The sequence below is a fragment of the Erinaceus europaeus genome, chromosome X (genome assembly GCF_950295315.1).
Source record: "Erinaceus europaeus chromosome X, mEriEur2.1, whole genome shotgun sequence".
Lineage (NCBI taxonomy): Eukaryota > Metazoa > Chordata > Mammalia > Eulipotyphla > Erinaceidae > Erinaceus > Erinaceus europaeus.
This window is the reverse complement of record NC_080185.1, coordinates 76,176,102-76,202,997: the sequence shown is the minus strand read 5'-3', so window position 1 is coordinate 76,202,997 and position 26,896 is coordinate 76,176,102. Positions and strand designations below refer to the sequence as shown.

The 26,896-nt window shown below is 47.2% G+C and overlaps 3 protein-coding genes and 1 long non-coding RNA gene across 6 annotated transcripts in view; 1 reads left to right on the top strand and 3 right to left on the bottom strand.

Moving 5' to 3' along the window:
* The window catches only part of LOC132535925 (uncharacterized), a 38,276-nt gene extending 30,874 nt beyond the window's left edge, over nt 1-7,402 (bottom strand). For both annotated transcript variants that reach the window (XR_009547635.1, XR_009547636.1), the window contains exon 1: nt 7,129-7,402. This is a non-coding gene — a long non-coding RNA (uncharacterized LOC132535925). The remainder of the gene's footprint in view (nt 1-7,128) is intronic.
* Nucleotides 7,403-7,761: 359 nt separating this feature from the next.
* On the top strand, nt 7,762-16,748 carry FOXO4 (forkhead box O4). Its single transcript, XM_007535956.3, has 3 exons — nt 7,762-8,672; nt 13,696-14,749; nt 15,183-16,748. Exons 1-3 carry the CDS (start codon nt 8,220-8,222, stop codon nt 15,188-15,190), a joined length of 1,515 nt encoding a protein of 504 aa, XP_007536018.1. The 5' UTR covers nt 7,762-8,219; the 3' UTR covers nt 15,191-16,748.
* A 117-nt stretch (nt 16,749-16,865) lies between these two features.
* On the bottom strand, nt 16,866-20,305 carry CXHXorf65 (chromosome X CXorf65 homolog). 2 transcript variants are annotated; one of them, XM_007535951.2, is made up of 6 exons: nt 20,120-20,305; nt 19,604-19,690; nt 19,297-19,431; nt 18,818-18,886; nt 17,956-18,062; nt 16,866-17,717 (listed from the first exon to the last, which is right to left on the bottom strand). In XM_007535951.2, exons 1-6 carry the CDS (start codon nt 20,142-20,144, stop codon nt 17,619-17,621), a joined length of 522 nt encoding a protein of 173 aa, XP_007536013.1. In that variant the 5' UTR covers nt 20,145-20,305; the 3' UTR covers nt 16,866-17,618. The 2 variants fall into 2 exon arrangements, with proteins under 2 accessions (XP_007536013.1, XP_060039503.1); XM_060183520.1 differs by lacking the exon at nt 19,604-19,690.
* A 1,494-nt stretch (nt 20,306-21,799) lies between these two features.
* Nucleotides 21,800-26,896, bottom strand: part of IL2RG (interleukin 2 receptor subunit gamma) — an 8,883-nt gene continuing 3,786 nt past the window's right edge. The window contains 4 exon segments of the mRNA XM_016193804.2: nt 21,800-22,129; nt 22,131-22,283; nt 22,632-22,701; nt 26,342-26,456. Of these exon segments, the coding sequence (XP_016049290.2) occupies nt 22,097-22,129; nt 22,131-22,283; nt 22,632-22,701; nt 26,342-26,456 (371 nt within the window). The 3' untranslated portion in view covers nt 21,800-22,096.

The following is a 26,896-nucleotide window of genomic DNA, read 5'->3' as shown; positions in this document are numbered from 1 at the left end:
AACCCCCCCCTGCTCCCCACCTACAGGGGAGTCACTTCACAGCAGTGAAGCAGGTCTGCAGGCATCTATCTTTCTCTCCTGCTCTGTCTTTCCCTCCTCTCTCCATTTCTCTCTGTCCTATCCAACAACAACAACATCAATAATAACTACAACAATAAAAAACAGGGGCAACAAAAGGGAATAAATAGATAAATAGGGAAAGAGACAGAGAAACACCTGAAGCACTGCTTCAATACTTGTGAAGTTTTCCCCCTGCAGAAGGGTAGTGGGGGCTTGAACCCAGGTCCTTGCACATTGTAACATATGTACTCAACCAGGTGCACCACCACCCAGCCCCTATTTATTTATTCTTTTCCTTTATTTCTCTCTCTTTTTTTCTTTTTACCAGAGCACTGCTCTGGCCTCTGGTTTCTGGTGGGGGTGGGAGAGGAGAAGGAAACTGAACCTGGGACTTTAGAGCTTCAGGCATGGAAGTCTTTTCCATATCCATTATACTATCTCTCCATACCCAAGACTTATTTCTTTATTGAGAGAGAGAGAGAGAGAGAGAGAGAGGTTGAACCATACTACCACTCCAGCTTATTCAGTGCCTGGGACTAAAACCTGGCACTTCATACATGCAAGTCCAGCACTCTTACCACTGAGCCACCATCACCCTACCACCCCACCCTCAAGAAATACTGAGTAACTGGGGAAAAAAGATTGTTTCGGACAATGATAGGGTTTTAAGAGTGGTACTGGATTCCAGAGAAGAACTTGAAATCTCTCACAGAAGCACATAGGAAGGAAAAAGTGTTACCCAAAACATGTTTGTCCCCTATGTATCTGTGAAGCTCAGAGACAAGTTGAGCTGTTGTTTTCTGAGATGCCTTGAACTTTCTCATATTTTCTCAGTGTTTTTTGTTTGTTTGTTTCTTAGAGTACCTTTTATTTTCAGTATGGTGCCTCAAACATGCAACTTCATCACACCCGGGCCAACATTTTATTCATTTTCATATTTCTCTTCTCTCTTATCTCTTCTCTCTTCTTTTCTCCTCTCCTCTCCTCTACTCCTCTCTCTCTCTCTATCTCTCTCTATATCTCCTTTTACCAGATCACTGTTCAGTTCTGGCTTATGGTGGTACCTGGGGTTGAACCTGAGACCTCTAAGCCTCAGGCATGAAAATGTGTTGCGCAAACCACACACTATCTCCTCAACCCCTGGTCTGACATTTGCATTCTTTTTACTTGGAGAGGGGGAGGGAGAGAGGGAAGGACCACAGTACAGGAGCTTCTTCTAGTGCCACCTCCCATGTGGTGCCTGGGCTTGAACCCAGGCTGTACACATGGCGAGGTAAGCACCCTACCCAGCGAGCTATTCCACAGCCCATCATTATTTTTGCTAATCCCTGCATCATTCCCTATAGTTAGTTCCTTACAAAAAGTTCTATCCAAACCCTAGGTAGGGGCAGTGTGTTTTTTCATAATTGTGCAGGATAACAAAGAAGTGGGGGAAATGCCTGTCTCAATTCAAATGAATAAATCTGGTTTGGCAGCAGGCATGGGAGGTGACACCCAAGTAGATGAGTGGGTGGTGGCAGTGAAGAGAAAAGAGAGCCAAATTCCTATGACCTTCAGGAGGAAAAAAAGGGAAGGGGTGAGTGTTGAACCAACTGAGACCACAAACTCTGGGGTTACCACAGGATGAAAAAGGGTATGCCCCCCATATATTCAGATCCCACCATATATATTCATAATGTGTGGCTACAGTGGCTTTTGGGGGTTCTTACTAGTCCTCTTTCCTGAACAAAGTCTTTCCTATTACTCCTCCATGGGAGTTACGTGAATTACCTTGTCCTCTCTAGACACATGCTTTAGAAACTGGCTTTTTTAAAAAAAATTCTACTAGCCTTTAGTTCTTCCTCTTAAATAATCTGGTCCAATTATTCCTATTATTCTTGGCCATTTTAAGATACAGAGAGTCACAGGGAGAAGGAAAGACTCCACTGTTCTTCCTTTAATGTAGTGGGGGCTGATTTCAAACCCAAGTTTGATAATGTGGGACCTTTTGTCAACCCTTATGTTCATTTCTAAATATTTATTTATTTATTTATTTATTGACATGGATATGAAAGAGCCAGCACTTCATTCTGGCACATGCAATGCCAAGGACTGAACTCAATATCTCAAGCTTAAGGGGTGAATGTTTTATCCATTTGCCACTTCCCAGGTCACCTTTTTTTAAAATGTCTTTTTTTTTTACAGAGGCAGAGAGATAGAGATAGAAAGAAAAACAACAGTACCTTTAAAATAGTGGAGGCTGGGCTAGAACCTGGGTCATGCACATGACAAAGCAGCACACTATCCAAGTGAGCTATTTTGTCAGCCCACTTTAATGATTGTTTTTATTTGTCTAGATATATCATATCAGAATATATTCCCAGATTATCAATATAGGATCAGTAAACATACCATATTTGTTTGTAGAATTCAAAATCTACTTAGGGAAATGACAGGCCCTAGTGAAATGAAAAACCACACACTACAAGCACAAAATCAAAGAATAAAGACAGTTCATGGAGGTTCATGTGATGAAGAGAGTAGATAAGTGACCTGTCAGGTTGGGTTGGTCAGGGAACATTTCCAAGAGCGTGTAAGTTTCAAGCTTTAAGATGGAAATGTAAGGAGATGATGGACATGAGTTGGTGGAGAGGTGGAACTTTTCAAACAAGTGCACAAAGGGAGGCAATTGTGAGATATAACTCAAACCAGGACAGGTGCCTGCCCCACCCAGCCATTTCCCTGTCTCAGCAACTCTACAGGATCTGCCACCACACCTGTTTCAGTTCTATTCAGAGTGTTTCTGGTAGCCTAGTGCCCACCGAGCTTTCTCCTCTAAGTGTCCTTCTCATGCAGCCCTTACCAAGTACTACAGGCTGTGCTTCAAGAGGAAGAGGCATTTGCAGGAAATGTTTACAGACATCGTCAGCCACAGTGTCCTGTCTCCCTAGTCTGGGCCTCGCATAGGAATACATGGCTCTTCTATTTACCTATTACATTACAGATGGAGGACAAATAAATGCCTGTTGGAGTAGAAGGAAGAAGGAAAACATAGACCCAAGATGTGTTGTGTTGTGTTATTGTTTATGGCTGTGGCTAAGTGCCTACAAGTTCCTGGCAGCCATCTTATTTTCTTTCTTTCTTTCCTTCTTTCTTTTCTTTTTGATAGAGGGTGAGAGATGGGGTGGGGGAGGAAAAATACTTGCAGCACTGCCTCATCACTCATGCAGCTTGCCCTTCCACCCAAGGGCTTGAACCTGGGTCTTCTCACATGGAAACATGTGCTGTCTATTGGATAAGCCACCAACTGGCCCCTGCCAAAATAGTTATGTTACCATAAGCAGGTAACTATCACCTTGAAAGGCCCATGATGCGAACACCTGTGAAGAATCCTGGATTATACATCTATCCTTCCTGACTGGGTGCAGACCTGGTCATCACAGAACACAGAACATCCAGCAGTATAAATGGTATAAAGCTAAGCAGTATACAGACAAATTAATCTGAAGTCCCTACCTCGTAGAAGCTTGCTAAAAGGAAAAGTGGGGCATAATCAGGCAGAAAACACACCTGATACATTTACTTTAAAGTTACCATGCAGACCAGCAATTGGTGCCATGGATAAAGTGTTGGACTAACAAGTATGAGGTTCCAATTTAGATCCCCAACATCACATGTGCTAGGGTAATGTTCTGCTTCTTTCTGTTTGAGTATGTTAAAATAAATAATATAAATTAAAAGTTGCGGGCGGGGGTAGATAACATAATGGTTATGCAAAGAGATTCTCATGCCTAAGGCTCCACAGTTCTAGGTTCAATCCCCCGCACCACCATAAGCCAGAGCTGAGCAGTGCTCTGGTAAAAATAATAAATAAATAAATAAATAAATAAATAAATAAATAAATAAAACAAAAATAAAATAAAAGTTGCTACATGTACAAATGAAATGGAAATTGATTTCTGGCCCCATTCATATCATTGATTTAACCAAGTTATTGAATTAGTCACAGCCTGGGAGGTAGCATAATGGGTAAAGCATTGGGCCCACAAGTATGACATCCAGAGTACAATCCCTGGCATTGTATGTACTCTGGCTCTCTCTCACCCCCCTCAGATTTTATTAAAAAGCTAGGAGGAGAGAGAGAAAGAACCAGACATCACTCTGGCACATGTACTGCCAGGGATTGAACTCAGCACCTCATGATTGAGAGTCTAGTGCTTTATCCACTATGCCACCTCCCAAACCACCTCTGTTTCTTTCTCTCCATCTCCTCCTGCTCCTCCTGTTATGGGGAACAGATCAGTGACTACCAGAGACCAGTTTAGCCAAATTAAGAGCCTTTATTAGCCAGCCTGTGATTGTCCCACAGCAAACTGGCTGATCAGTGTGCAGCCCTGACTTCATTGTAGCACAGTCTTTTATAGGAAAAAAACCACATCCCTGTTTGTGAAAAAAAGGATAAAGGAATGGGAAGCAAACAAAGCAACATAATTACAAAAGCCAGAGATTGCCGTTAATTGCAGAACAGAAAACAACCACATTCTGTCTTGCAAGCCTGGGGGGGGGGGTGTCACAGGTGATAGTTAATCAATTTTTAAATTTTCCATAGCTTGGGGACATTCTAGAGACTAGGTGCCATGTCACACTCCTCTCTCTCCTTTTTTTTTCCTTCCAGGGGTATCGCTGGGGCTTAGTGCCTCGGCCTCACGTGAGCTTAATGTGCAGCTTGGCGATACGAGAATCCGGCATGAAGCCCAGCCAGTCTATCTTGGCGTTACTCTCGATCGCACTCTGTCATTTCACGAACATCTCATAAAAAGGTGGGCGCGAGGAATAACATCATTGCAAGACTGGCCAGCTCCTCATGGGGCGCGAGCGCTTCCACACTACGATCATCATCTCTGGCATTATGCTATTCCACTGCAGAATACTGTGCCCCAGTATGGTTCCGTAGCCCCCATGTCCACTTGGTCGATTCCAAATTATATTCCTCCATGAGGATAATTTCTGGAACCATCCGTTCCACCCCGGTTCCATGGCTGCCAGTTCTTAGCAACATCGCCCCACCAGATATTCATCGGGATGCGGCATCATCTAAGTTCATTTCCCACGTCTACGTTTGACCGGACCTGCCAATATACGCGGATATCTTCGCCCACCCTGTCCAACGCTTGACGTCTCGTCACCCAATCTGGTTCCCTACGCCTACACTGAACTTCTCTGTTCCAAACTCTTGGAAACAGAGTTGGCAGTCAGCTGAGGTAAAGAACAAACACCTCATCACAGACCCCTGCAAGCGTCAACCCGGCTTTGACCTAGCACGTTATGATTGGGCCCTCCTCAATCGCTATCGAACAGGCCATGGCCGGTGCGCAGCTATGTTCCATCGCTGGGGAGCCAGAGACGACCCGAACTGCCCCTGCGGCTACAGACAGACTATGACCCACATAGTCAACGACTGCCACCTCTCCAGATTCAAAGGAGGTTTCGAAACTTTACATCAGGCTCAACCTGACGCTGTTGACTGGCTACGGAAGAAGGGCAAACGCTAGAAGAAGAAGTGCCTGCACTATGAATCCATTGCTCCTGGAGGCCATTTTTCCCATTGTTACCCTGTTGTTGTTTTTATTGTTATTATTGTCATTGCTATTATTCTTGGATGGGACAGAGAGAAATCAAGAGAGGAGGGGAAAAGAAAGACACCTGCAGACCTGCTTCACTGCCCGTGAGGCAACCCTCCCTGCAGGTGGAGAGTGGGGGCTAGAACCCGGATCTCTTAAGCAGGCAAATAAATGAATAAAAATGGTCTCTGTCCTGAGAAATCCACTTTAATAGAAGATACACACATGTGATTAAACAAAGAAACTATAATCCAATCTGACCTGTCCTATACAGAGGGTCTCCAATTTACAGTGGTTTGCCTTAGATGATTTTTCAAATTTGCAATAGCGTGAAAGCTAAAGGTTTTAGCAGAAAGGATGAAACAATCTTCTGTGGTGATGCTGGGCAGGAGCAGCTAATTGTAGCTTCCAGTCAGGACTTTCAATGGGCTTTTGAGCTGTGACTCCATCATAAGTCATGGGAGATCTGCATGAAGTGTTCAGGAAAGAGCAAGAAAAGTCTTATGGGGGGTGGGGTCAGGCAGTGGCTCAGTAGGTTAAGCGCGAAGTGCAAGGACCGGCATAAAGATCACAGTTTGAGCCCCAGGCTCCCCACCTGCAGGGGAAAGGGTCTCTTCACAGGCAGTGAAGCAGGTCTGCAGGTGTCTATCTTTCTCTCCCCCTCCCTGGCTCCCCTCCTCTCTCCATTTCTCTCTGTCCTATCCAACAGCAAAGACAACAATAATAATAAGGGCAGTAAAATGGGGAAAATGGCCTACAGGAGCAGTGGATACGTAGTGCAGGCACTGAGCCCCAGCAATAACCCTGGATGCAAAAAAATAAAAAGAAAAGTCTCATTGGGCGGAACTTAAGTGTGCCCAGTGAAAGACGTAGCAGGAAAGATGGAGAGTAGCCTGAATAGGAAGAGACTGGTATGGTGTGGTAGGTGCTGGGAAGTGTTTATTGTTTTTTTGTTTTTTCCCCCAAAGTGTCAGCCTTATACAAGCATAATTTAACTGCTCTGGGCCACTTTTTCCATTCAGCTAAAGAAACAGAGAGAGCGAGAGAAATACCACAGCGCCAGAGTGATGCTCTGGTCATCTCTCTCATGAAGAAACACACAAAAATAAAATAAGAAAATGTTGCAATTTAATCCAGTGATAAGCTTAGCTTTTGAACAGAAATATGGATGTGGGAAGTTGTGGCAATGTAATGGTGAAGGGTACATCTAGTTTGGGAGACCGTGTAGACTAGCACAACCATTAACCAAAATCAGAAACGAGGGAAGCCAGAGAGGTTCAAGGTATGAGTGATAGTATAGATGAGTTCAATGTGGGAATCTGCTGAAGCGACGCTCAGGAAGATGGAAAGGAACCAGGAGAACAAGGGGAGACCAAGAGAGCCAGTGGAGAGAACTGATTAGTCAGCGGAAGCTCAGTCAGAACCGCACGTAAGGAGAGCGGACCCGGTAACACCACCCTCAACTCACCACGTTTCTGCCTCCTGAGTCTTCCACCCAACTCCCCAACATGCAGCCCGCCTATTTTCGGGTCAATCATTGGCTTCTTCTTGGTTTTCTGTTTCATGTAGAGACATTTTTCACTGCAGGGTAAAGGGTCTAGCATCTTTCAGCATAGTCACCTAGGGGGACTCCAAATCCCAAGGGAGAGTGCGAGAAGGGGGTAAAGGAGTTAAGGTATTTTTTTTCTTTTTAAATAAAAGAAAAAAAGAATCTCTAATAGTTAAGCGTTCCACCTCGTTGTACCCTGCCACCCCGTTCTCCCGCCGCCCTAATCGGACTCTTGAGCGTGAAGCAGGACGGGAAGTGTAGTCCCCAAGCCCGACCAGGATGGCAGAACTGAAGAACTCGGTTTCCCAACGGGCTCTCCAGGCGCCTGCGCAGATGGCCGCCCATGCGAGTGGTAAACAGAGACGTCAGGCGGGGGCTGCTGCGTGGATCAAAACAAAAGGGAACCCCGGGGGGTGGGGGGGGATCGGGGAGTCAGTGCCGGGCTTGCAGAAACCAGAGTTGCGGGGAGGTGGACGCTGTTGAGAGTGGAGGGAAGGAGAGAGGCAGAAGAGGGGGAGACAGGGGAGGGGCGAGTGACGCGAGGGAGCGGGGCGTGGGGGAGGGCAGTGAGCCCAGTGGAGGAAATTTGGGAGGAGTGTCGGGGAGGGGGGGTGGTGAGTAACTTAAAAGGGGGAGGGAGCTGCTGCTCCTGAGACTGTCGGTGATGGGAGCGCGATGTAAGAGGGGGATCCCGTGGCTCAGGTTTAAAAGAGCAGGAAGCTGAGAAAGAGGCTGGAGAAAGTGTCTCCGCGAGGCGGAGGTTACAGGTGGTGTCTTGGAAAGAGTCTCGGAAAGAGCTCAGAAGCTGCAAGCGGTAGCTGAGCAGAGAACTGGGGAAGAATTAACTTGGGGGCTAGCGTCCCGGGACTAAGGGGGGGAAATTCTCCGCTTTCGGAAGATTGACCGGAATGTGCCTCCTGACCCTCGCTGCTTCCCCCCTGGGGGGAGGCATCCTGAGGGACTGTGGCAGGCTCCTCTGAACGCTGAGCAGCAGAGGTCCGACTCCACGTATGGATCCAGGGAATGAGAATTCAGCCACAGAGGCTGCCGCGATCATAGACCTGGATCCCGACTTCGAACCTCAGAGCCGTCCCCGCTCCTGCACCTGGCCCCTTCCCCGACCAGAGCTCGCTACCGAGCCGTCCGAGTCACCCGAGGTGAAGTCAGGGCTGGGAGAGAAGGTGCACCCGGAGGGGCGCTCAGAGCCGACCCTGTTGCCTTCTAGGCTCCCAGAACCGGCAGGGAGCCCCCAGCCCGGGATCCTGGGGGCTGTAACAGGTCCTCGGAAGGGAGGCTCCCGCCGGAATGCCTGGGGAAATCAGTCCTATGCAGAACTAATCAGCCAGGCTATTGAGAGTGCCCCGGAGAAGCGGCTGACACTCGCCCAGATCTATGAGTGGATGGTCCGCACTGTGCCCTACTTCAAGGACAAGGGTGACAGCAACAGCTCCGCAGGATGGAAGGTAACTATGACTCCCTTACCTTGGTCCCAACAGTACCTACCCCCGTGCCCGCTCCTAGCCTCCTTCCACTCTGGGGCCTCTCTTACACTCCCATCCCAGAAAGCCACCTTCAGTCATCAAATAGACATTTACTCAAGATGTAGTATATGCCACACTCAGTGCTTGATGCTGAGGGATCTTAGATGAATAAGACACTGTCCTTGCTCAGGAGAAAACTGAATTCTCTGCTCGCTGCTCAACATTCCCAGCACTTTGGCTTGGGCTGCCCCAAACAGTTATTTCCACAGAGAAGTCTTTATCCTATGTACAGCGGGAACTGTGTGGATTCACCACATGGACCTAGTCTACCCTCCTCCTCCGTTTCCCACCCCAACACCTTTTCTCCCATTCCAGTAAGGTTACTTACATTCCCGACTTGCTTCTCAAAACCTCAGTATGAGATGCTATTCTACAACTGTTCAGTGACCAAGAAGAGGGGGTAGAGTGGCATTAGTTTTTTTTTAAAATAATATTCGTAAAGTGAGGTAGCTGAACTTAAGTACTTAAAAAAAAAAACTCGGAGCTGGGAGCTGGGAGCTGTGACCTGCCTCGGTTTGCCTGATAGTATCGAGAACTCACCGTAGGTAAGTGACTACCATGCTTTGGTGGGTGGATGGAGGATATCTTCATTTATTGTTGCAGAATATTAGTTATGAAAGAACATATAGAGCTGTGATTTTGAGACACAAGGTTGGCAGATTCCTCTGACTTTCCATGAAATGATGAAGGCAAAGGGGAAAAAAATCTTTTTAAAAAATGCTCTGAAGAATTGTTCTGAGAAATACAGGTCTTATTCACAGAATCAGGGCACTTAAGCCCTACTGATAACTTTTGCCCATGCTTCCTCCCTAGGTAGTGAGGTCAGCATACAAGAAAGTACAAAGAATATGAGTGAACAGAGGGTCTTCCTTGGGTTTAAGAAATTCGGCAATCAGATCTCCAGTATCTCTGGGAGTTGGACAGAACAGAAAGCAGGACAGCTGACTGAGACCATTGGCACTATTTCTGGGTAGGCTGCCATGCCACAGTCTCAGTTCATAAAGAGCTCCCTTCCTTGGACCCAGCCTACACAGCTGTTTTTCTTTTCCCTTTATGTTCATTTTCCAGGGTCGAAGAAAGAGCCATGAGTTGTTACTTATGCTGTGGGAGTAGAGTTCCTCCTTGTAATTGACACTCAGACATGGCACAGTGTTTTTTCTTACCAAAATAGCTTTAAAATGTTGTAGTTATTAATCTTCAAAGCAATTCTGAGATTCCACATTTTATACGTGGTGAAATTTAGGTAGGAAGAGGCTGGGGCGAGAACATAGCAGTAGCACAACAGACTTCCACATCTAAGACCCAAGAGGTGCTCAGTCCACAGCACCGCCATATGCCAGAGCTGAAGTCTCTCACAATGTTAAAAAATAAATCTTAAAGGCCTGTGAAATAGCTCACTAGGATAGTGCACTGCTTTACCATATGTTTGTCCCAGATTTGAGGCCAGCTCTCCACCACAGTGAAATCACATCAGTGCAGTGATTTTTTTCCCCTCTCATTATCTCTCTGGCTTTCTGTCCCTCTCTATCTGAAAAAAAAATAATAATTGATCTTAAAAAAAAAAAAACACTTGGATAGTGTACTGCTTTGCCATGTGCTGACCCAGGTTCAAGCCTGGCCCCTACCATGCTGCTGGAAGCTTTGGTGTGGTGGTCTCTTTCATTCTCTCTTTTTTAAAAAAATTATTTATTTTATAGGACAGAGTGAAATTGAGAGGGGAAGGGGAGATAGGGAGAGGGCAAAAGGAAGAGAAAGAGACCTACAACACTGGTTCACTACTTGTGAAGCTTCCCCCCTGCAGGTAGGGACTGGGGGTCAAGGAGTTTAAACCCAGGTCCTTGTGCATGTTAGCTCAACCGCTCAACTGGGTGCACCACTACTCAGTCCCTCTGTCTCTGTCTGAAACAGAGGAAGGAACTCCGATATAGAAAAGTTAGGAAACTTGTCTAGTAGTGGAATAAAGACTTGCATGCAAGTCTAACTATAAATCGTATGTCTTCTCTGCTAACTATGCTGCAGAATTCTCTTTGTTGTTCATGAGGTTATTTTAGAGCAGAGCACCACTCATCTTAGGCATGCGGTGGTGCCGAGGATTGAGCCTAGGACTTCTCACATGCAAGTTCTCTGAGAACTTGCACTATGACTGAGCTATCTCCCTTGCCCTGAATTCTCTTCATTGGAATATTAGCAAAGCCCAATCTGAGAGCCTGGGGCCTCTGAGGTCTGCACTCACCACCTCCTACTCCCACCCAACTTCAAGGAGGAATCTTCACTTGATCTGGCTTCCTTGGTGAAGGGTCAAGGTTACTCCCACCCCACCAGGGGGCGGCACCCACTTAGACAAAGACAGCTGAGTTTAGGTGGCTTGGGGAACAATTTGCAGTATCCCCCTTTCCCAACAGGTAAGGACTATGTATTTCTAGGGAGCTGACCTTTCCAAATAGAAGGCTATAAGTGTACTAGTTTAGAGACCTAAGTTGGACCCCATACATAGTGCATAGTAGAGAGATAAATAGGTTTTCTCAGTAGAGTTGATAGAAAAGGTGGAAATCAAAATGCCAGAAGTCACTGGTCCTCAGTTACTGGAGAGCCCAGGCTGGATGTACAAAGTGTGAGTCCTTGGAGGAGTTAGGAGTGTCCATGTAACTGCAGTCATTGCAAACGCCATTACTGCAGAGTCCCAGGGAGACAAGACAAGGAGAGCTAGCAGCTAGTTCCTTAAGCATCTCTCCCTAGGCCAAGGGTCTCCTTATCTAGATCACCAGTTAGAAACCTATGAAGTGGTCTGATATTCCCTCCATAGCCTGGGCCTCCCAGTTGTTCCAATCCCTCCTTGGTGCCTCCTGAGTTTTTAAACCTGAGAAAGTGCTTCCATGTGGGAGGTCAAAAGGCCCTAAGGTTATGCACAAATTCCTTAGAAGAAGTAGGGGAAAGGAGGGAGGTGGAGAAGGGAGGTTGAGGGCAGAGGGGAAGAGAAACTCAAAGGGATGATATAATTAGCCTGAGGAAACCAGGAGAAATAAGCTGCTGGGGGCTGGAGCAGAGGGAGCTGCCATTCTGAGCAATCTGGGCACCTGGATAAAGCTTATCTCTTGCAGAATGTCAGCAGCTAAGCAGAAAGGGGGAGTCAAATAGCTTCTAATAAATAGCCAAGGCACTCAAGGATCAACATAGCTTCAAGGGGAAACCTCACTGCTGTTGCCCACAGTTATCCACCCCATGGTGCAACAAGCATTGCTTACGTGCAGGGGCTTGAGTGTGTCCTGGGAACTTGGCACTCAGGGGGCCCAGTTGGGGGCTGCCCAACCGGACAACGGGAGCTGTGTGTCCTTGCTAGCCTTGATGAGGCCAAAGACTACAAACCCCACTGTACAGATTATGTAGGAGTATGTGGAATGGATTGAAACTACCGCACAGGAAATTTGACTGCAGAAGCCAGGCAATTACAGGCTCACTTGACTAATGTGCTGCTTTGCCCTTGTGCAAAGGTTCAAGCCCTGCCCTCACCACATTGAAGGCATGTTCAATGCCGTGGTCTTTTTCACTCTTTTCCTCTCCTTCTCTCCATATCTCTCTCTTAAAAAAAAAAAGTCAGGCAATTACTTTAGAAAAGAGGGGGCTGGATGGGGGTCAGGTGGTGGCTCACCAGGTTAAGAGCACATAGTATGAAGCACAAGGACCCACACAAGGATCCTGGGTTCAATCCCCTGGCTCCCCACCTGGAAGGGGGTCGCTTCAAAAGAGGTGAAGCAGGTTTTCAGTTGTCTCTCTTTCTCTCTCCTTCTCTATACTCCTCTCCCCCTCTCAATTTCTCTGTCCTATCAGAAAAATATCTACAGAAGCAGTGAGTTCATAGTGCAGGCACCAATAACTCTGGAGGCAAAAAAAGGGGGGGGGGGACTTAAACTTGGTCTTGACAAACCAGTAGACTTTTGAAAGTGGAGATTCTACTCAGATAAGGAAAGAGGGAGGAATGTGCCTTGTGTATTCTGTGGCACAGTGAGAAGCCTGAATATAGTTGAGACAGTGTGTCTATAAAGTGGAGGAAGTCAGTGATCTTGGACTCTCAGGCCTGAAGTCTGGGATTTGGATCCCTGGCAGCATATGTGCCAGAGCAATTGTCTTGTTCTCTCTCTTCCCATTCCTATCTTTTATTAATGGATATGTGATTCTTTAAAAATTATAAGATATCAGAAATAAAGGAGTCTTTAAGTCCTGGGGAGTGGAGTGTCAACCATGCTGAGTTTCCAACTCCTCTGCTGGATTAGAAAACTGGTCATTCTTGAGCTAGGGTTATCCTCTGCTGCCCTGTCAACTCCATCTAAACCTGCACTCAAGGAAAGGGGTGGAACTGTGGGCTGCCCCCCCCCCCTTTACCCCAGCTTAGCTCTTGCTGAATCAGGAGTGCACTCGCTCCCCACATGCCCACCAGTCCCAGACAGTACCCCCGGAGATTTGGTAACTTTCCTTCCTTTTTTTTTTTTTTGATAGACACAAAGAGAAATCAAGAGGGAAGGAAAGGGGAAGGGGGAGGGAGAGAGAAAAAGAGACACCTGCAGTAGCACTGCTTCACCACTCCTCTTCAGGAACCCAGGTCATTGCACATGAGAAAGTGTGTTCAGCTGGGTGTGCTACCACCTGACCCCAGAAATTTGGGAGGCTTGTGAGCTTTTACTGGGTGGGCATGGTGTTCTGTGCAGTAGGGTGTGATTTTGACTGCCTCCCAAACCCTGGGGGCAAAAAAGTTCTGAACACAGGCTGAATATTAATAGCCTCTTTTCCTCTGGAAGCTGTGGATGTTCTCTGCCACCAGCGCACACACCTCTCCCTTTGCCTGTCTTCTTCCTAATTGTGTCTAGTTTGGAGTCTCCTGGCTACCCCTACCATGCCCCACCATCCTGATACACACCTGACACTCCTTTCTCACTGTCTCTGCCTCCTCCAGAACTCAATCCGCCACAACCTGTCGCTGCATAGCAAGTTCATCAAAGTTCACAATGAGGCAACGGGCAAGAGCTCCTGGTGGATGCTGAACCCGGAGGGTGGCAAGGGCGGCAAGGCACCCCGCCGCCGGGCTGCCTCCATGGATAGCAGCAGCAAGCTGCTCCGAGGCCGCAGCAAGGCCCCCAAGAAGAAGCCCGCTGGGACACCAGCCCGGCCTGAAGGTGTCACTCCCACCAGCCCTATGAGCCACTTTGCCAAGTGGTCGGGCAGCCCCTGCTCTCGAAACCACGATGAGGCTGACATGTGGGGTTCCTTCCGTCCACGCAGCAGTTCCAATGCCAGCACAGTCAGCACCCGCCACTCTCCACTGAGGCCAGAGCCTGAGGTGCTGGCAGAAGAGGAGCTCGCTGCTTCAGTCAGCAGTTTTGCAAGCATCCCTCCTACCTTGAGCGAAGATCTTGAGCTGTTGGATGGGCTCAACCTCACCTCTTCCCACTCTTTGCTGTCTCAGAGCAGTCTCTCCAGCTTCTCTTTGCAGCACCCTGGGCTGACAGGCCCCTTACATGCCTACAATACCTCTCTTTTCAGTCCAGCAGAGGGTCCCCTGTCTGCAGAAGGGTGTTTTTCCAGCACCCAGTCTCTGGAGACCTTGCTGGCCTCTGAGAAGCCACCCCCACCTGCTGATGTCCTTATGACCCAGGTAGATCCCATTTTGTCCCAGGCTCCAACCCTTCTGTTGCTGGGGGAGTTACCTTCCTCCAGTAAGCTGGCCACGGGTATCGGCCTATGTCCCAAAGCCCTGGAGGTGCCAGGCCCCAGCAGCCTGGTCTCCAATGTTTCGATCCTAGAGCCCTCTCCCATCCTGGGGGATGCTTCCATCCCCAAGGCCCTAGGGACCCCTGTGTTCACACCCTCTACCGAAGCCGAAAGCCAAGACAGAATGCCTCAGGATCTAGACCTCGATATGTATATGGAGAACCTGGAGTGTGACATGGACAACATCATCAGTGACCTCATGGATGGGGGCGAGGGACTGGACTTCAACTTTGAGCCTGGTAAGCACCCCCTGACCCCTGCAACACATTCAAGAGAAGGATGGTAAGAGTTCTCCCACCCTCCCCCCCACCAGAGAACCAGAGGGAGGGTGTACCTCTCAGAGTGGAAGTGTTACCAGGTGGGCCCTCTAGCTCCCTCAGCAGTTCCCACCCCTAGGAGGTGCCAAACCTTGGTGGTAGGAAGTTGCTATGCCATCCCCCCATAAGCCTCTTTAAAAAAATAGTTTTTATTTCACTTTCTTTTAGTAGATAGGACAGGGAAATTGAGAAGGGAGAAAGAAAGAGACCTACAGCCCTGCTCCACTGCTTATGAAGCTTGCCCCCTGTAGGTGGGAACCAGGAACTTGAACCCAGGTCCTTGTGCATGGTAACCCCTGGTACACTTAACTGCCAGATGATCTCTTACCCAGTCCTCCATTTCTTCTTTCCACAGATCCCTGAGCCAGAGCTGGAAGCCCTTGTCCCCTGCTTCAAAGGCGAAGTCAGACCTGTCCATATCCACTCTTTACCATTGACCCCTTCTCCCAAGAACTTGGGGGTGGGGGAACCCTCCTTTTAGAATGAAGGTGAGATCTGCTCTCACAAGTGTTTTCAGGAGAAGCCAGCCTCCTCATGGGGTCTCTGGGGGTGGGGAGGTCAGGAGCAGAGGGAGCTGGGGTTTATTCTCACTGTGCCAATTCGGGGGTAAGGCCCCCACTTGGAAGTTAATTGGGGGCTTCCTCAATCCCACCCCCTTAGGCCTCACCTTGTAGCAGAGGTGAGCAATTTGTTCTGTTGGAAATGTGAAGTCACCAATGGCCTTACCCCTGCCTTTGGGGGGCAGGAGATTTTCTAGTTTTATCAGACTGGTTCAGGCTGGCTGGAGCCTGGGATTTTTATGCAGTGACCCCTGAAGTCACTGGTATATGTGGGGGGAGGAGGGAGCAGGGACCTGGAAGGGCCAAGGTCTGAGCATTGGCCTGTCTCCTCAAGCCCAATTACTCTGTGAAGGCTACAGATGACAGAGGCTTTTTATAAAATTTTTTGAAATTATAAACACAAATGTAGAGTTTCTTGGGGTTTTTTGTTTGTTTGTTTTGTTTTTTGTTTTGTTTTAACAGTGGTGAGGTGCTTGTGATGGGGAGAGTGCTTTTTTTTCTTTTTTCTTTTCTTAATTTTTTCTTTCCTATCTGAAGGCTTTGTCATAGTGATATGGGACAAACACTACAGACAGTAACACTCTGAGAAACATGAAGAGGGGTAGGGTTCAGAAGGAGAAGAAGGAGAGAGAAGAAAGTCAGGAGTCTACTGCCCAACCAGTAGCAGAACTCCTGAGTGGATCAGAACATGGGCCACTGCACAGCTGGCTTGGGGCTCCCATAAGGTAAAAGCTAAGTCAGGCTCCCTCCTCTGCCTGTTGACTTGGGAATAGGTGGAAGTAGGGGTATAGCCACACTCTCCTGTGGCCTGCTGCTGTGGGCCAGAGCATGGGAAAGCCTGAAATTTGTTTGTAGCCTGGGAAGGGGGTGGGATGGGAGAGAGGAGGAGGGAAGGATTTAGGGTAGTAAAGTTAGGCACAGAGACCTCCCTGTTCAAGGCCCTCAGCAGCTGTCCCTGCCCTTCTTCCCTCGCCTGGCTGCAGGGGTTATGTGGAAGTCTGTGTGTGGTAGCAGGGGGGTGGCGGGTCAGGGCAGGGAGGCTGGCGAGGTTGGCTGAGGGTCTGGGAAATTAGTGGGGAAGGAGGAGAATGTGGATCAGGTTTACTAGCACCTGCCAGGGAGGCCATCTGGGGCTCCTTCACCACCCCACCCCCTACCCCCCACCCCAGCCTCAGAGCAGCCCTTCTCAGCAGTCCCCTTTGCTTTGGCCCCCTCCCTCCTCCCCCCGCCCCCGCTGTGGGTTCCCCTCATTTCCTGTGTCAGCGCCTGGCTTTACCCAGATTGTATCATGTGCTAGATTGGAGTGGGGAAGTGTGTCAAATCAATAAATGAATAAATTCAATAAATGCCTATAACCAGTTCTGGTGTCTGATGCCTACTCCCCCTCCAGTAACAGGGAGGGAGGGAAAGGCAAAGGGCAGGGACTGCCCAGAGGCCCAGCACTGGGGGTGGGGGAATGTCAGCTGGGGAAGTGGAGGGGGGCACGATAAGCAATCTGGTAGACTGATCTGGTAGACTCGCCCCAGCAGGAGTAAAGGACTGCACTAGGCCTCCCAAGGGGAGGTAGTCTGGTTGGCCAAGGCCCCACCCCTTACTTTGTCTCTCAAAGACTCATTGTACCAAACCTCACAGTCTTTCCTTGCCCCACCTACCAAGTGCAGGCTCCAGCACCCTCATGCCCTTCCCACCCACCCTAAGACTCAGCAGGGCCTGGGGTCTAGTTAATACCTCCATAGTTCAGGTATTGGGAAGAATCCTTTGAAAACGGAAACTTTACGACAAAAAGGAAAAAAGTAATAATAAAAAAGAGGAGGAGGAAAGAAAAAGGAACAAAAGATAATAATAAAGGAATGACTTCACCAATGCTTCCTGGAACCTCACCTCTCCAGAGCCCTACCTCATTATGGAAAGATAGAAACAGGTTAGGGGTATGGATCAACCTGCTATCATCCATGTCTAGTGGAGAAGCAATTATACAAGCCCGAACTCCTGCCTTCTGGACCCCAAAAAGAATTTTGGTCCATACTCCCAGAGGATTAAACAATAGGGAAGTGTCCAATGGAGGAGATTAGACACAGAACTCTGGTGGTGGGAACTGTATATAATTATACGCCTATTCTTTTACAGCCTTGTAAGTCAATATTAAATCACTAATAAAAATAAGATGAATTAATTAAATTCCAGTAAGTCCATCCCTAGTACTGCTGCTCTCACATGGTCACTTTATTTAGTTAACGATGTTTATCCCGTCTGAAGAAGTCTGCTCTGGTCTTATAAAAAGGACCTCTGCGAACAACAGGCCCATCTTCATCAGATCGTCCTGGTTTGGACTGGGGAAAAAAAAGGAAAAACATCCATAAGTAGATAAATAGGCACATTCAAAGAAGAAACTTCCTACTCACTAGTGCCAAAGGCAGAGAACAAAAGAGGTTGGAGGCTGTTAATGGGCCAAAGGGTGTTAGACATAAAAAGGAAATCTGCGCCTAAGGGTCAAGGCAGAAGAAACTTTCTCTGTTGAGTGGCAAAGAAAGGGGAGGTGGGAAGGGTGCCAGACTTGTGCCATCTTACTGGTAGAGTCACAGTGGATTCGACTGGGGTGACCTTCTTGGCTTCTTGAGTTTTGAGCATCTTCACTCGGTTCCTCTCCAGTATGTCACACTGTGTGCGCAAGGTATCTAGAAACCAGAAGAAACCCTACCCCCCACTGAGGACTGACTGGAACTTTACCCTACTCACTCATAAATTGAGAAGAGCATTTGAAGTATAACCAGGTAAGTGGAGTAGCCATCTGAAGGGCCCCAAGTTCTGCTCTTTTCTGTCGGAATCAGGACACCAAGACTCCAGGAAAAAGGGGTGATGGAAAAGGGGGAATGATGAGGTGGTGACAGAAAGGCACACTGAGGAGGTGGTCAAGAAGTGGGGTAAAGTGGTCCGGGAGGTGGCACAGTGGACTCTCAAGCATGAGGTCCTAAGTTCAGTCCCCAGCAGCACATGTACCAGAGTGATGTCTGTTTCTTTCTCTCGCTCCCATCATTTCTCATGAATCAATAAATAAAATTTTTTAAAAAGAAGTGGGGTAAAGAAGCACACATTGGAGCTTGGTGGTGGTACACCTGGTTGAGCACACTTATTACCATGCAAGGACCCAGGTTTGAGCCCCTGGTCCCCACCTGCAGGGGAAAAGCTTTGCAAGTGGTGAAGCAGTGCTGCAGGTCTCTCTCTCTCTCTCTCTCTCTCTCTCTCTCGACTTCTGGCTGTCTCTATCCAATAAATAAAGAGAATTAAAAAAATTTTAAAGAAGCACACATTCACACTGCACATTTCCTTCTCTTTTCCCCTAAGAGAGTCTGTGGCTCTACCTACCTGATTACACCAGGTCCAGCCTATAGTCTCTACTGCCTACCTCCATAGTCATCACCATACTCCTTACCTAGCAGCTCAGGTTCTGGGTTCTTGAGCATGGGCACAAAGGCTTTGTAGGCATGAATAAGTCTGGTTCCTGTAAACACAGCAATGTGATATCCCCAACCCCTGTTGTCCAGTCCTCACCCTTCCAAAGTCCAAGATTTTAGGACCTTAGCAATCAACACTGCCTTGAACTGGTAGACCTCATTCCCTCCCTATAGATCACCCATAGTATCAAGTGGGAGGGAGATTTGTAATATAGAGCATACCTAGCCTCTTATAATAAGACAGTGGTCTTTCCCAGATTGAGTCAGAGATGGTCCATTTGAATCTAGTAGTGGGTGTCCTATTTTTCTGGAGGCAAGGCCTCATGCATTTATGATTTCACCACTCCCCAGCTGACTCTTTGCCTTTAGATTAAGGGGTGCCCTATTTTAAGGACAAGGCTCATGATTCATCTTGAGGGCCTTACTTTATCTTTGGGGAATGTTCCTAAGCCTCTACCTGGTGCTCCACGTTCAATCTTACAAACGTAGTAAGTGTTTCGAGGTGTAAGAAATTTGTTGGCAAATTCTCCAGGAGTCTTCATCAGGAAAAACATCTTCATTGTTCCAGCTTCATCACACAAATCAATGGTGTCTGGAGGGAAGCCACAGGGCAGTAGAGGTAACTAGAGAAAACTGGGAGCCAAAAGGGCCAGGGGCCCTATCCGGAGTTGAGTTGGAGAAAGCTGTCAGCATTCCAGGCCACTCTCTTCTTGCCAAAAGAATTTGGGAATTGGGCTCATTAGTTCCCTCTCCAAACTCCTCACCTGTTTTAGTCAAGCCCACTTTACGGCGGGTGTAAAGCAGTAACTGGAGGATAGAACAATTGGTATTGACCAGAAACTGTTGATTATCTGTGAAAAGATGGGAGTGGAGCCACGTGGCCCTTCTGTCTATGGCACCCTGTGATTTACTGATTTATTTATTGCCACCAAGTTTATTGCTGGGCCTCAGTGTATGCACCACAAATCCACCGCTCCTGGCAGTTTTTTTTCCCTTTTATTTGATAGGACAGAGAGAAATTGAGAGGGGGAGATAGTGATAGGGAGAGAGAGAGTGAGAGAGAGAGAGAGAAAGAGAGAAAGACACCTGCAGATCTGCTTTACTGTTCGTGAAGCTTCCATCCTGCACATGGAGACCGGTGGGTTGAACCTAGGTCTTTGTGCATGGTAACATATCCACTCAACTGGGTGCACTACTGCCTGGCCCCAGCCCTGTGATCTTCACTGTCCTCAAACCTCCCCAACCCTACGTGAAGATTCCAGTTCTGTCATGTGCCTCACCTCCATGTTTGATGATGATGAACATGCTCTCAAGATCGCACGGTTCAGAGAGAAGCCTGATGAGTCATGCAGAAGCAGGGTGTTCTAGAGGCCTTGGGGGAGTTGTCAAGCGGGCCCATAGGGTTGAGGGACTGGAGAAGCAGGTGGATTGGAGAGGTTGAGGAGGCCCTTACCAGGCAGACTGGAGAGAGCTACTGGCAGTTGTGCTTAATCATTATCCCTGAGGGTGGGATCTGAGACTACAGTGGAGGGATTATGAGGTCAGAAGTAGTATGTGGGGGTGGGGGGAGGGATAAGAAGAGAATACTGTAGGTGGAGTCTGTAAAAGAGTTGTTGGAAATGAGGGCAACATGGTCAACCCAACTCTGAACTGGATCCTGAAAGGAGTACAGGACACCTAAAATGAGTTTTTGGTACTTTTTTTTCTTTTTCTGCCACCAGAGTTGTTGCTAGGACTGGGGGTCTGCATGATGACTCCACCATTCCTGACAACCATTTTTTTCTTTTTACTTGATAAAGGGTGAGAGATAAAGAGACAGGGAGAAAGAGAGGCAGAGACCAGGATAGACACCAGCAGCACTGTTCCACAACAAGTGAAACTCCTCCCCCACCCCGCCTGCAAGTGGAGACCCAGGACCTGAACCCAGGTCCTTGCACATGGTGATGAGTATACTTGACCAGGTGTGTCACCCAGCCCCAGCCCCAGAATAATTCTTTTATTAAAGTATTTTATTACATCCATCCAAAAAGATCTGTGTACACATATGTTCTTGGCAGCACAATTTGTAATAGCCAAAACCTGGAAGCAACCCAGGTGTCCAACAACAGATGAGTGGCTGAGCAAGTTGTGGTCTATATACACAATGGAATACTACTCAGCTGTAAAAAAAAATGGTGACTTCACCGTTTTCGGCCGATCTTGGATGGACCTTGAAAAAATCATGTTGAGTGAAATAAGTCAGAAACAGAAGGATGAATATGGGATGACCTCACTCTCAGGCAGAAGTTGAAAAACAAGATCAGAAAAGAAAATACAAGTAGAACCTGAAATGAAATGGAATTGGCATATTGCACCAAAGTAAAAGACTCTGGGGTGGGTGGGTGGGGAGAATATAGGTCCATGAAGGACGATAAATGACATAGTGGGGGTTGTATTGTTAAATGGGAAACTGGGGAATGTTATGCATGTACAAACTATTGTATTTACTGTTGAATGTAAAACATTAATTCTCCAATAAATAAATAATTTTTTTAAAAAGTATTTTATTAATACTCCCACTGAATGAGTCTACCATTCCTGTCTTCCTTCCTTCCTTCCTTCCTTCCTTTCCTTTTGCCTCCAGGGTTTTCACTGGGGCTTGGTGACTACACTAAGAATCCACTGCTCCTGGTGGCCATTTTCTTGGATAAAACAGAGAAAAATTAAGAGAGGAGGAGAGAGAGATAGGTGAGAGAGAGAGAGAGAGATCTGCAGACTTGCTTTGCCGCTTGTAAAATATCCCCCCTGCAGGTGGGGAGCTGGGGGCTCAAACCTGGATCCTTTAGTAGGTCCATGTGCTTTGTAATATGTGTGCTTAACCCAGTGTGACACCATTTCTGTTTTCTACTCTGGGGACCAGGTCCCACACCTTTCATGTACCCCACATTTCCTTGTTCCTGACCCAACAACAGACATTCTTGGTGATTACCAGCAAAAACTTTATTTTCAGAGTCAGGAACAATTGAAGGGTAGCTGGAAAGAGGGAGGGAGAAAGAATTCTTTGGACAGGACAGGGCTTTGGGGGGGGGGTGAGACAGAAACACAGGGCACAATGGCAGTACTCGAGGAGGAGATCTAGAATGAGGGTGCAAATACAGGGGTCACAGAACACAAAATCAGCCAGAGTTGGAGGAGAAATGAAGTGGTGTTCGCCCCAGGCTGGTTTGGATGAGGGGAGGGATAGTACAACTTGATGTTACAGGACTCTTGAGATTTTGTCAGGGGTCAGGGTTCAGGGTATAACATGGGGGGAGTCCAGTAGGGGGCATGCTGGCTGCAGGGGGAGCCTCCAGGCCCCTCTCCTAAGGCCCCTCCTTTCGGGGGGATCTCAGTGATGTGGCAGAGCCTCTCACTATAGTCTGGCTGCAAACTCTCCGCCAGTCCTTTAGACACACCGCTCCAGGCCTAAAGACAGATATCGCCAGGTCAGGGGTCAGCTCAGGGCAGGAAGTAAAACACCCAGGCTGTGTGCCAAGGGAGGCCTCTCAGTGTCTGGAGTCCCTGTGATAGCGGAAGGGACACACAAGCCCTAGGGACCCCTCCCCCAACACACACACAGTCTTCCTCTACCTGTCAATCTATAATCAGTTCTTGGGTGTCTGTCTGTTCCGCCCATCCTCCAAGCGGCTGGCCGCATCCTGACAGTTAGCTGAGGGCCCCCCCTTGCCTCTGCTCCCCCTCCACTCCCCATTCTGCCTGCCCTGCTGGCAGGCAGCTGGTAGCTGACAGACTGACTTGGGGCAATGTTCTCACCGAGAAGTTCCCATGGTATTCAGTAACTAGATCCTCCAGGTTCTTCAGGGTGGGAATTCGGGGCATAGTCCTGAGGGGAGAAAAAGAAGAGCAGGAGTACATGGGTTACGCTCTTTCCTTAGTATTTCTCCCATATGGAATGAAGCAGGTCTGTTTTCTTTTCTTTTCTTTTCTTTTCTTTTCTTTTCTTTTCTTTTCTTTTCTTTTTCAGAGACAAAGAGGGGAAGAGAGGCACCACAGCAGGGCCTGGTGGTGCAATCAGTAAAGCACAGAACATACCACACCTGCAGATCCAGTTTCAAGCCCTTAGTTCCCACCTGCCAGGGGGAAGCTTTAGGAACAGTGGACCAGTGCTGCAGATCTCCCTTTCTTTTTAATTGTTTTATTTGTTTGTTTTATAAATTTTTATATTTATTTATTTTCCCTTTTGTTGCCCTTGTTTTTTATTGTTGTTGTTATTGATGTTATTGTTAGATAGGGCAGAGAGAAATCAAGAGAGGATGGGAAGACAGAGAGGGGGAGAGAAAGATAGACACCTGCAGACCTGCTTCACCGCCTGTTAAGCGACTCCCCTGCAGGTGGGGAGCTGGGGGATCGAACTGCGATCCTCACACCAGTCCTTGCGTTTTGTGCCACATATGCTTAGCCCACTGTGCTACTGCCCTATTTATTTATTTTTTAAAATATTTACTTATTTATTCCCTTTTGTTGCCCTCGTTGTTTCATTGTTGTAGTTATTATTATTGTTGTTATTGACATCATTGTCGTTGGATAGGACAGAGAGAAATCGAGAGGGGGACGACACAGAGGGGGAGAGAAAGATAGACACTTGCAGACCTGCTTCACCACTTGTGAAGCGACTCCCTGTGGAGAGCCGGACACTTGAACTGGGATCCTTATGTCGGTCCTTGTGCTTTGCACCACCTGCGCTTAACCCGCTGCGCTACCACCCGACTCCCTGTTTATTTTTACCAGAGCACTGTTCAGCTCTGGCTTATGGTGGTGTAGGGGCTTGAGCCTGGGACTTTGGAGTCTCAGGCATGAGAGTCTGTTTGTATAACCATTACTCTATCTACCCTCTGCCTGTATCTTTATTTATTTATTGGATATAGACAGCCATAAATTAACAAGGAAGGGGAGATAGAGAAGGAGAGAGACAGGAGGCCAGGTGGTGGCGCACCTGGTTAAGTGCACACATTACAGGGCGCAAGAACCTGGGTTCAAGTCCCTGGTCCCCACCTGCAGGGGGAAAGCTTCAAGAGTAGTAGAGCAGGGCTGCAGGTGTCTCTCTGTCTCTCTCCCTTTTTCTCTCCCCTCCCCTCTCAATTTCTGTCTCTATCCAATAATAAGTAAATAAAATTAATAAAATACTAAAGGGGGGAAGAGGCCAAGACCTACAGCCCTGCTTCACCACTTGCAAAGCTTTCCCTCTGCAGGTGGGGATCAGGGGCTCGAAACCGGGTCCTTGTATATTGTAACATGTGCGTTCAACCAGGTGCACCACCACCCAGCCCCAGATGTCTCTCTTTCTCCCTGTTTCAATTTGTCGCTCTCTTCTTTTTCTTTTTTCTCTTTCTCTCTTTTTTTTTAATTTTTTAATTTTTATTTTTATTTATTTTTTCCCTTTTGTTGCCCTTGTTTTATTGTTGTAGTAGTTGTTGTTGTTGTTGTATAGGACAGAGAGAAATGGAGAGAGGGAGGGGAAGACAGAGAGGAGGAGAGAAAGATAGACACCTGCAGACCTGCTTCACCGCCTGTGAAGCGACTCCCCTGCAGGTGGGGAGCCAGGGTTCGAACCAGGATCCTTATGCCGGTCTTTGTGCTTTGCGCCACCTGCACTTAGCCCGCTGTACTACAGCCCGACTCCCCTTTTTTTTTTTTTTTTTATCTTTTCTTTTCTTTTCTTTTCTTTTTTTTTTTTACCAGAGCAGAGCTCAGCTCTGGCTTATGGTGGTTCAGGGGACTGAACCTGGGACTTCAGAGCCTCAAACATGAGAGTCTCTTTGTATAACTGTTATGCTATTATCTGCCCCCACCCTTACTTCTCTGTGTCTTTATCATTTTTTAACTTTTAATTTATTTTAAATTTTATTTATTTATTTATTGGATAGAAACAGAGAGAAATCAAGAGGGGGGAGATAGAGAGAGAGAAACACAAGAGAGACACCTGCAGCCCTGCTTCATCATTCATGAAGCTTCCCCCCTTCAGGTGGGCACTACCAGGGCCTTATGCTCTGTAATGTAAGCACTTAACCAGGTGTGCCACTGCCTGGTCCCTCTATCATTTTTTAAAAACAAAAATTTAATATTTATTTATTCCCTTTTGTTGCCCTTGTTTTATTGTTGTAGTTATTATTGTTGCTGTTATTGATGTCGTTGTTGGATAGGACAGAGACAAATGGAGAGAGGAGGGGAAGACAGAGAGAGGGAGAGAAAGATAGACACCTGCAGACCTGCTTCACCGCCTGTGAAGCGACTCCCCTGCAGGTAGGGAGCCGGGGGCTTAAACCGGGATCCTTACTCCGGTCCTTGTGCTTGGCACCACCTGTGCTTAACCCGCTATGCTACCGCTGACTCCCCTATTTTTTTTTCTTTTAATGAGAGAAAAATGGCTGCTAGAAGCAGTGGGTTCATGGTGCAGGCACTGAGCCCCACAGATAAACCTGGTGGGAAAAAAAAGAAAGGAAATGAACCACCACATCAAAGCTTCTTCCACAGCATTGAGGGTCAAGCTTGAACTTGGATCCCACATGTTGCAAAGGAGTGCACTATCAAAATGAACTATTTCACCAATCTGATTCTGTATTCTCTGCCTGCAGCTTCCTTTCATCACCAGGTCCACTGTGTGATTGCTTAATCCTTATGGTCACATCTTCTACTTTGTCCTATAAACCCTATATAATAGCAATCCAGGAAATGGCACTGTAGATAAAGCACTTAACTCTCAAGTATGAGATTCTGAGTTTGATCCCTGGCAGCACATGTGCCAGAGAGATGCTTTAATTCTTTCTCTCCTCTCTCATAAATAAATAAATAAATAAATAAACATTTAAAAATACATATTTATTTGATAGGTAGGTAGGACAGAGAAATTGAGAAGGGAAAGGGGAAATAGGGAGAGAGAAAGAGACACCTGTAGCACTGCTTCACTCCTAATGAAGCTTCCCCCCTGCAGGTAGTAACTGGGGGCTTGAACCTGGGTCCTTGCATATTGTAATGTGTACACTCAACCAGGTATTCCATAGTCGTGCATAATATAATATAATATAATAATGATTTTAGTTTAATGAGAGAGATAAGCAGAGAAAGAGAGAGACCAGAGCACTTCTCAGCTCTGATTTATGAAGGTGCTAGAGACTGAACCTGGAACTTTGGAGTCTCAGGCATGAAAAGTCTTTTTTTGCATCACCATTATGTTTTCTTCTCACTCCAGTATTTTTTTTAATATACTGTATAGGGCTGGGAAAACAGGTTATGCAAATGACTCTCATGCCTGAGGCTCTGAGCTTCCAGGTTCAGTCCCAGCACCACCAAAAGCCAGAGTTGATCAGTGTGCTGGCAATAAATAATAAATAACAACAACTGTACTAACTATAATAACTCTCCTATGTTCTTCCAAGCCACCCTACCTCATTTTTCTGACCAGGTGGCTTACCTGGTGTAGTGGATCTGCCCCAACCTCATTTTTCTGGACTTGTCATAAAGCTTACCGTTCTAGGCAGCAGTATACACAGATGAGGGTAATCATCAACCCCATGGAGCCAAGGGGTATGAGGACAGCTTCCAGCGCAAACCATGAAGGAGTCTGTCCCTTAGATGCACTCTCTGCAGGCAAGAGGAAAGGAAGACAGGCCTGACATTTAAAGTGTGCTACCAACATTTGTAGCACCCCCAACTTGGTGCCAGGTATTGTGCTAAATGTGCTAAGTATTTAATCTTCTCACCTCCCATATGGAGGGGCTGGCAATTATTATCTCCACTTTGTAGATGAGGAAACTGAATTGAAGAAGTGAGTAGTGTGTCCACAGAGAGATAGGAAGTGGCCATAGCAGTTTACATCTGTCTGATTCTAAAGCTGTTGTCACCATGCATCTTTCTTAGAATGCTACAGGGGAATCTGAGACATTCTGGATCCCCCCCCCTTGAAAAACTGTTTCTTGGCTGGCAAAATAGCTCACTTGGATAGTGTGCTGCTCTAAAATGTCCAGAACCCAGGTTTGAACCCAGCCCCCACTACACTGGAGGACACTTCAGTGCTGCAGCTT

What these genes read in the sequence shown, in the direction of transcription:
- FOXO4 (XM_007535956.3), top strand. Translation starts at nt 8,220, where the DNA reads ATGGATCCAGGGAATGAGAATTCAGCCACAGAGGCTGCCGCGATCATA. An exon ending in ACAGCTCCGCAGGATGGAAG is followed by an intron (nt 8,673 to 13,695) that starts GTAACTATGACT and finishes TGCCTCCTCCAG; the next exon opens with AACTCAATCCGCCACAACCT.
- CXHXorf65 (XM_007535951.2), bottom strand. Translation starts at nt 20,144, where the DNA reads ATGTTCATCATCATCAAACATGGAG. An exon ending in AGTGGGCTTGACTAAAACAG is followed by an intron (nt 19,432 to 19,603) that starts GTGAGGAGTTTG and finishes GCTTCCCTCCAG; the next exon opens with ACACCATTGATTTGTGTGAT. An exon ending in AATCCACTGTGACTCTACCA is followed by an intron (nt 17,718 to 17,955) that starts GTAAGATGGCAC and finishes TTTTTTCCCCAG; the next exon opens with TCCAAACCAGGACGATCTGA.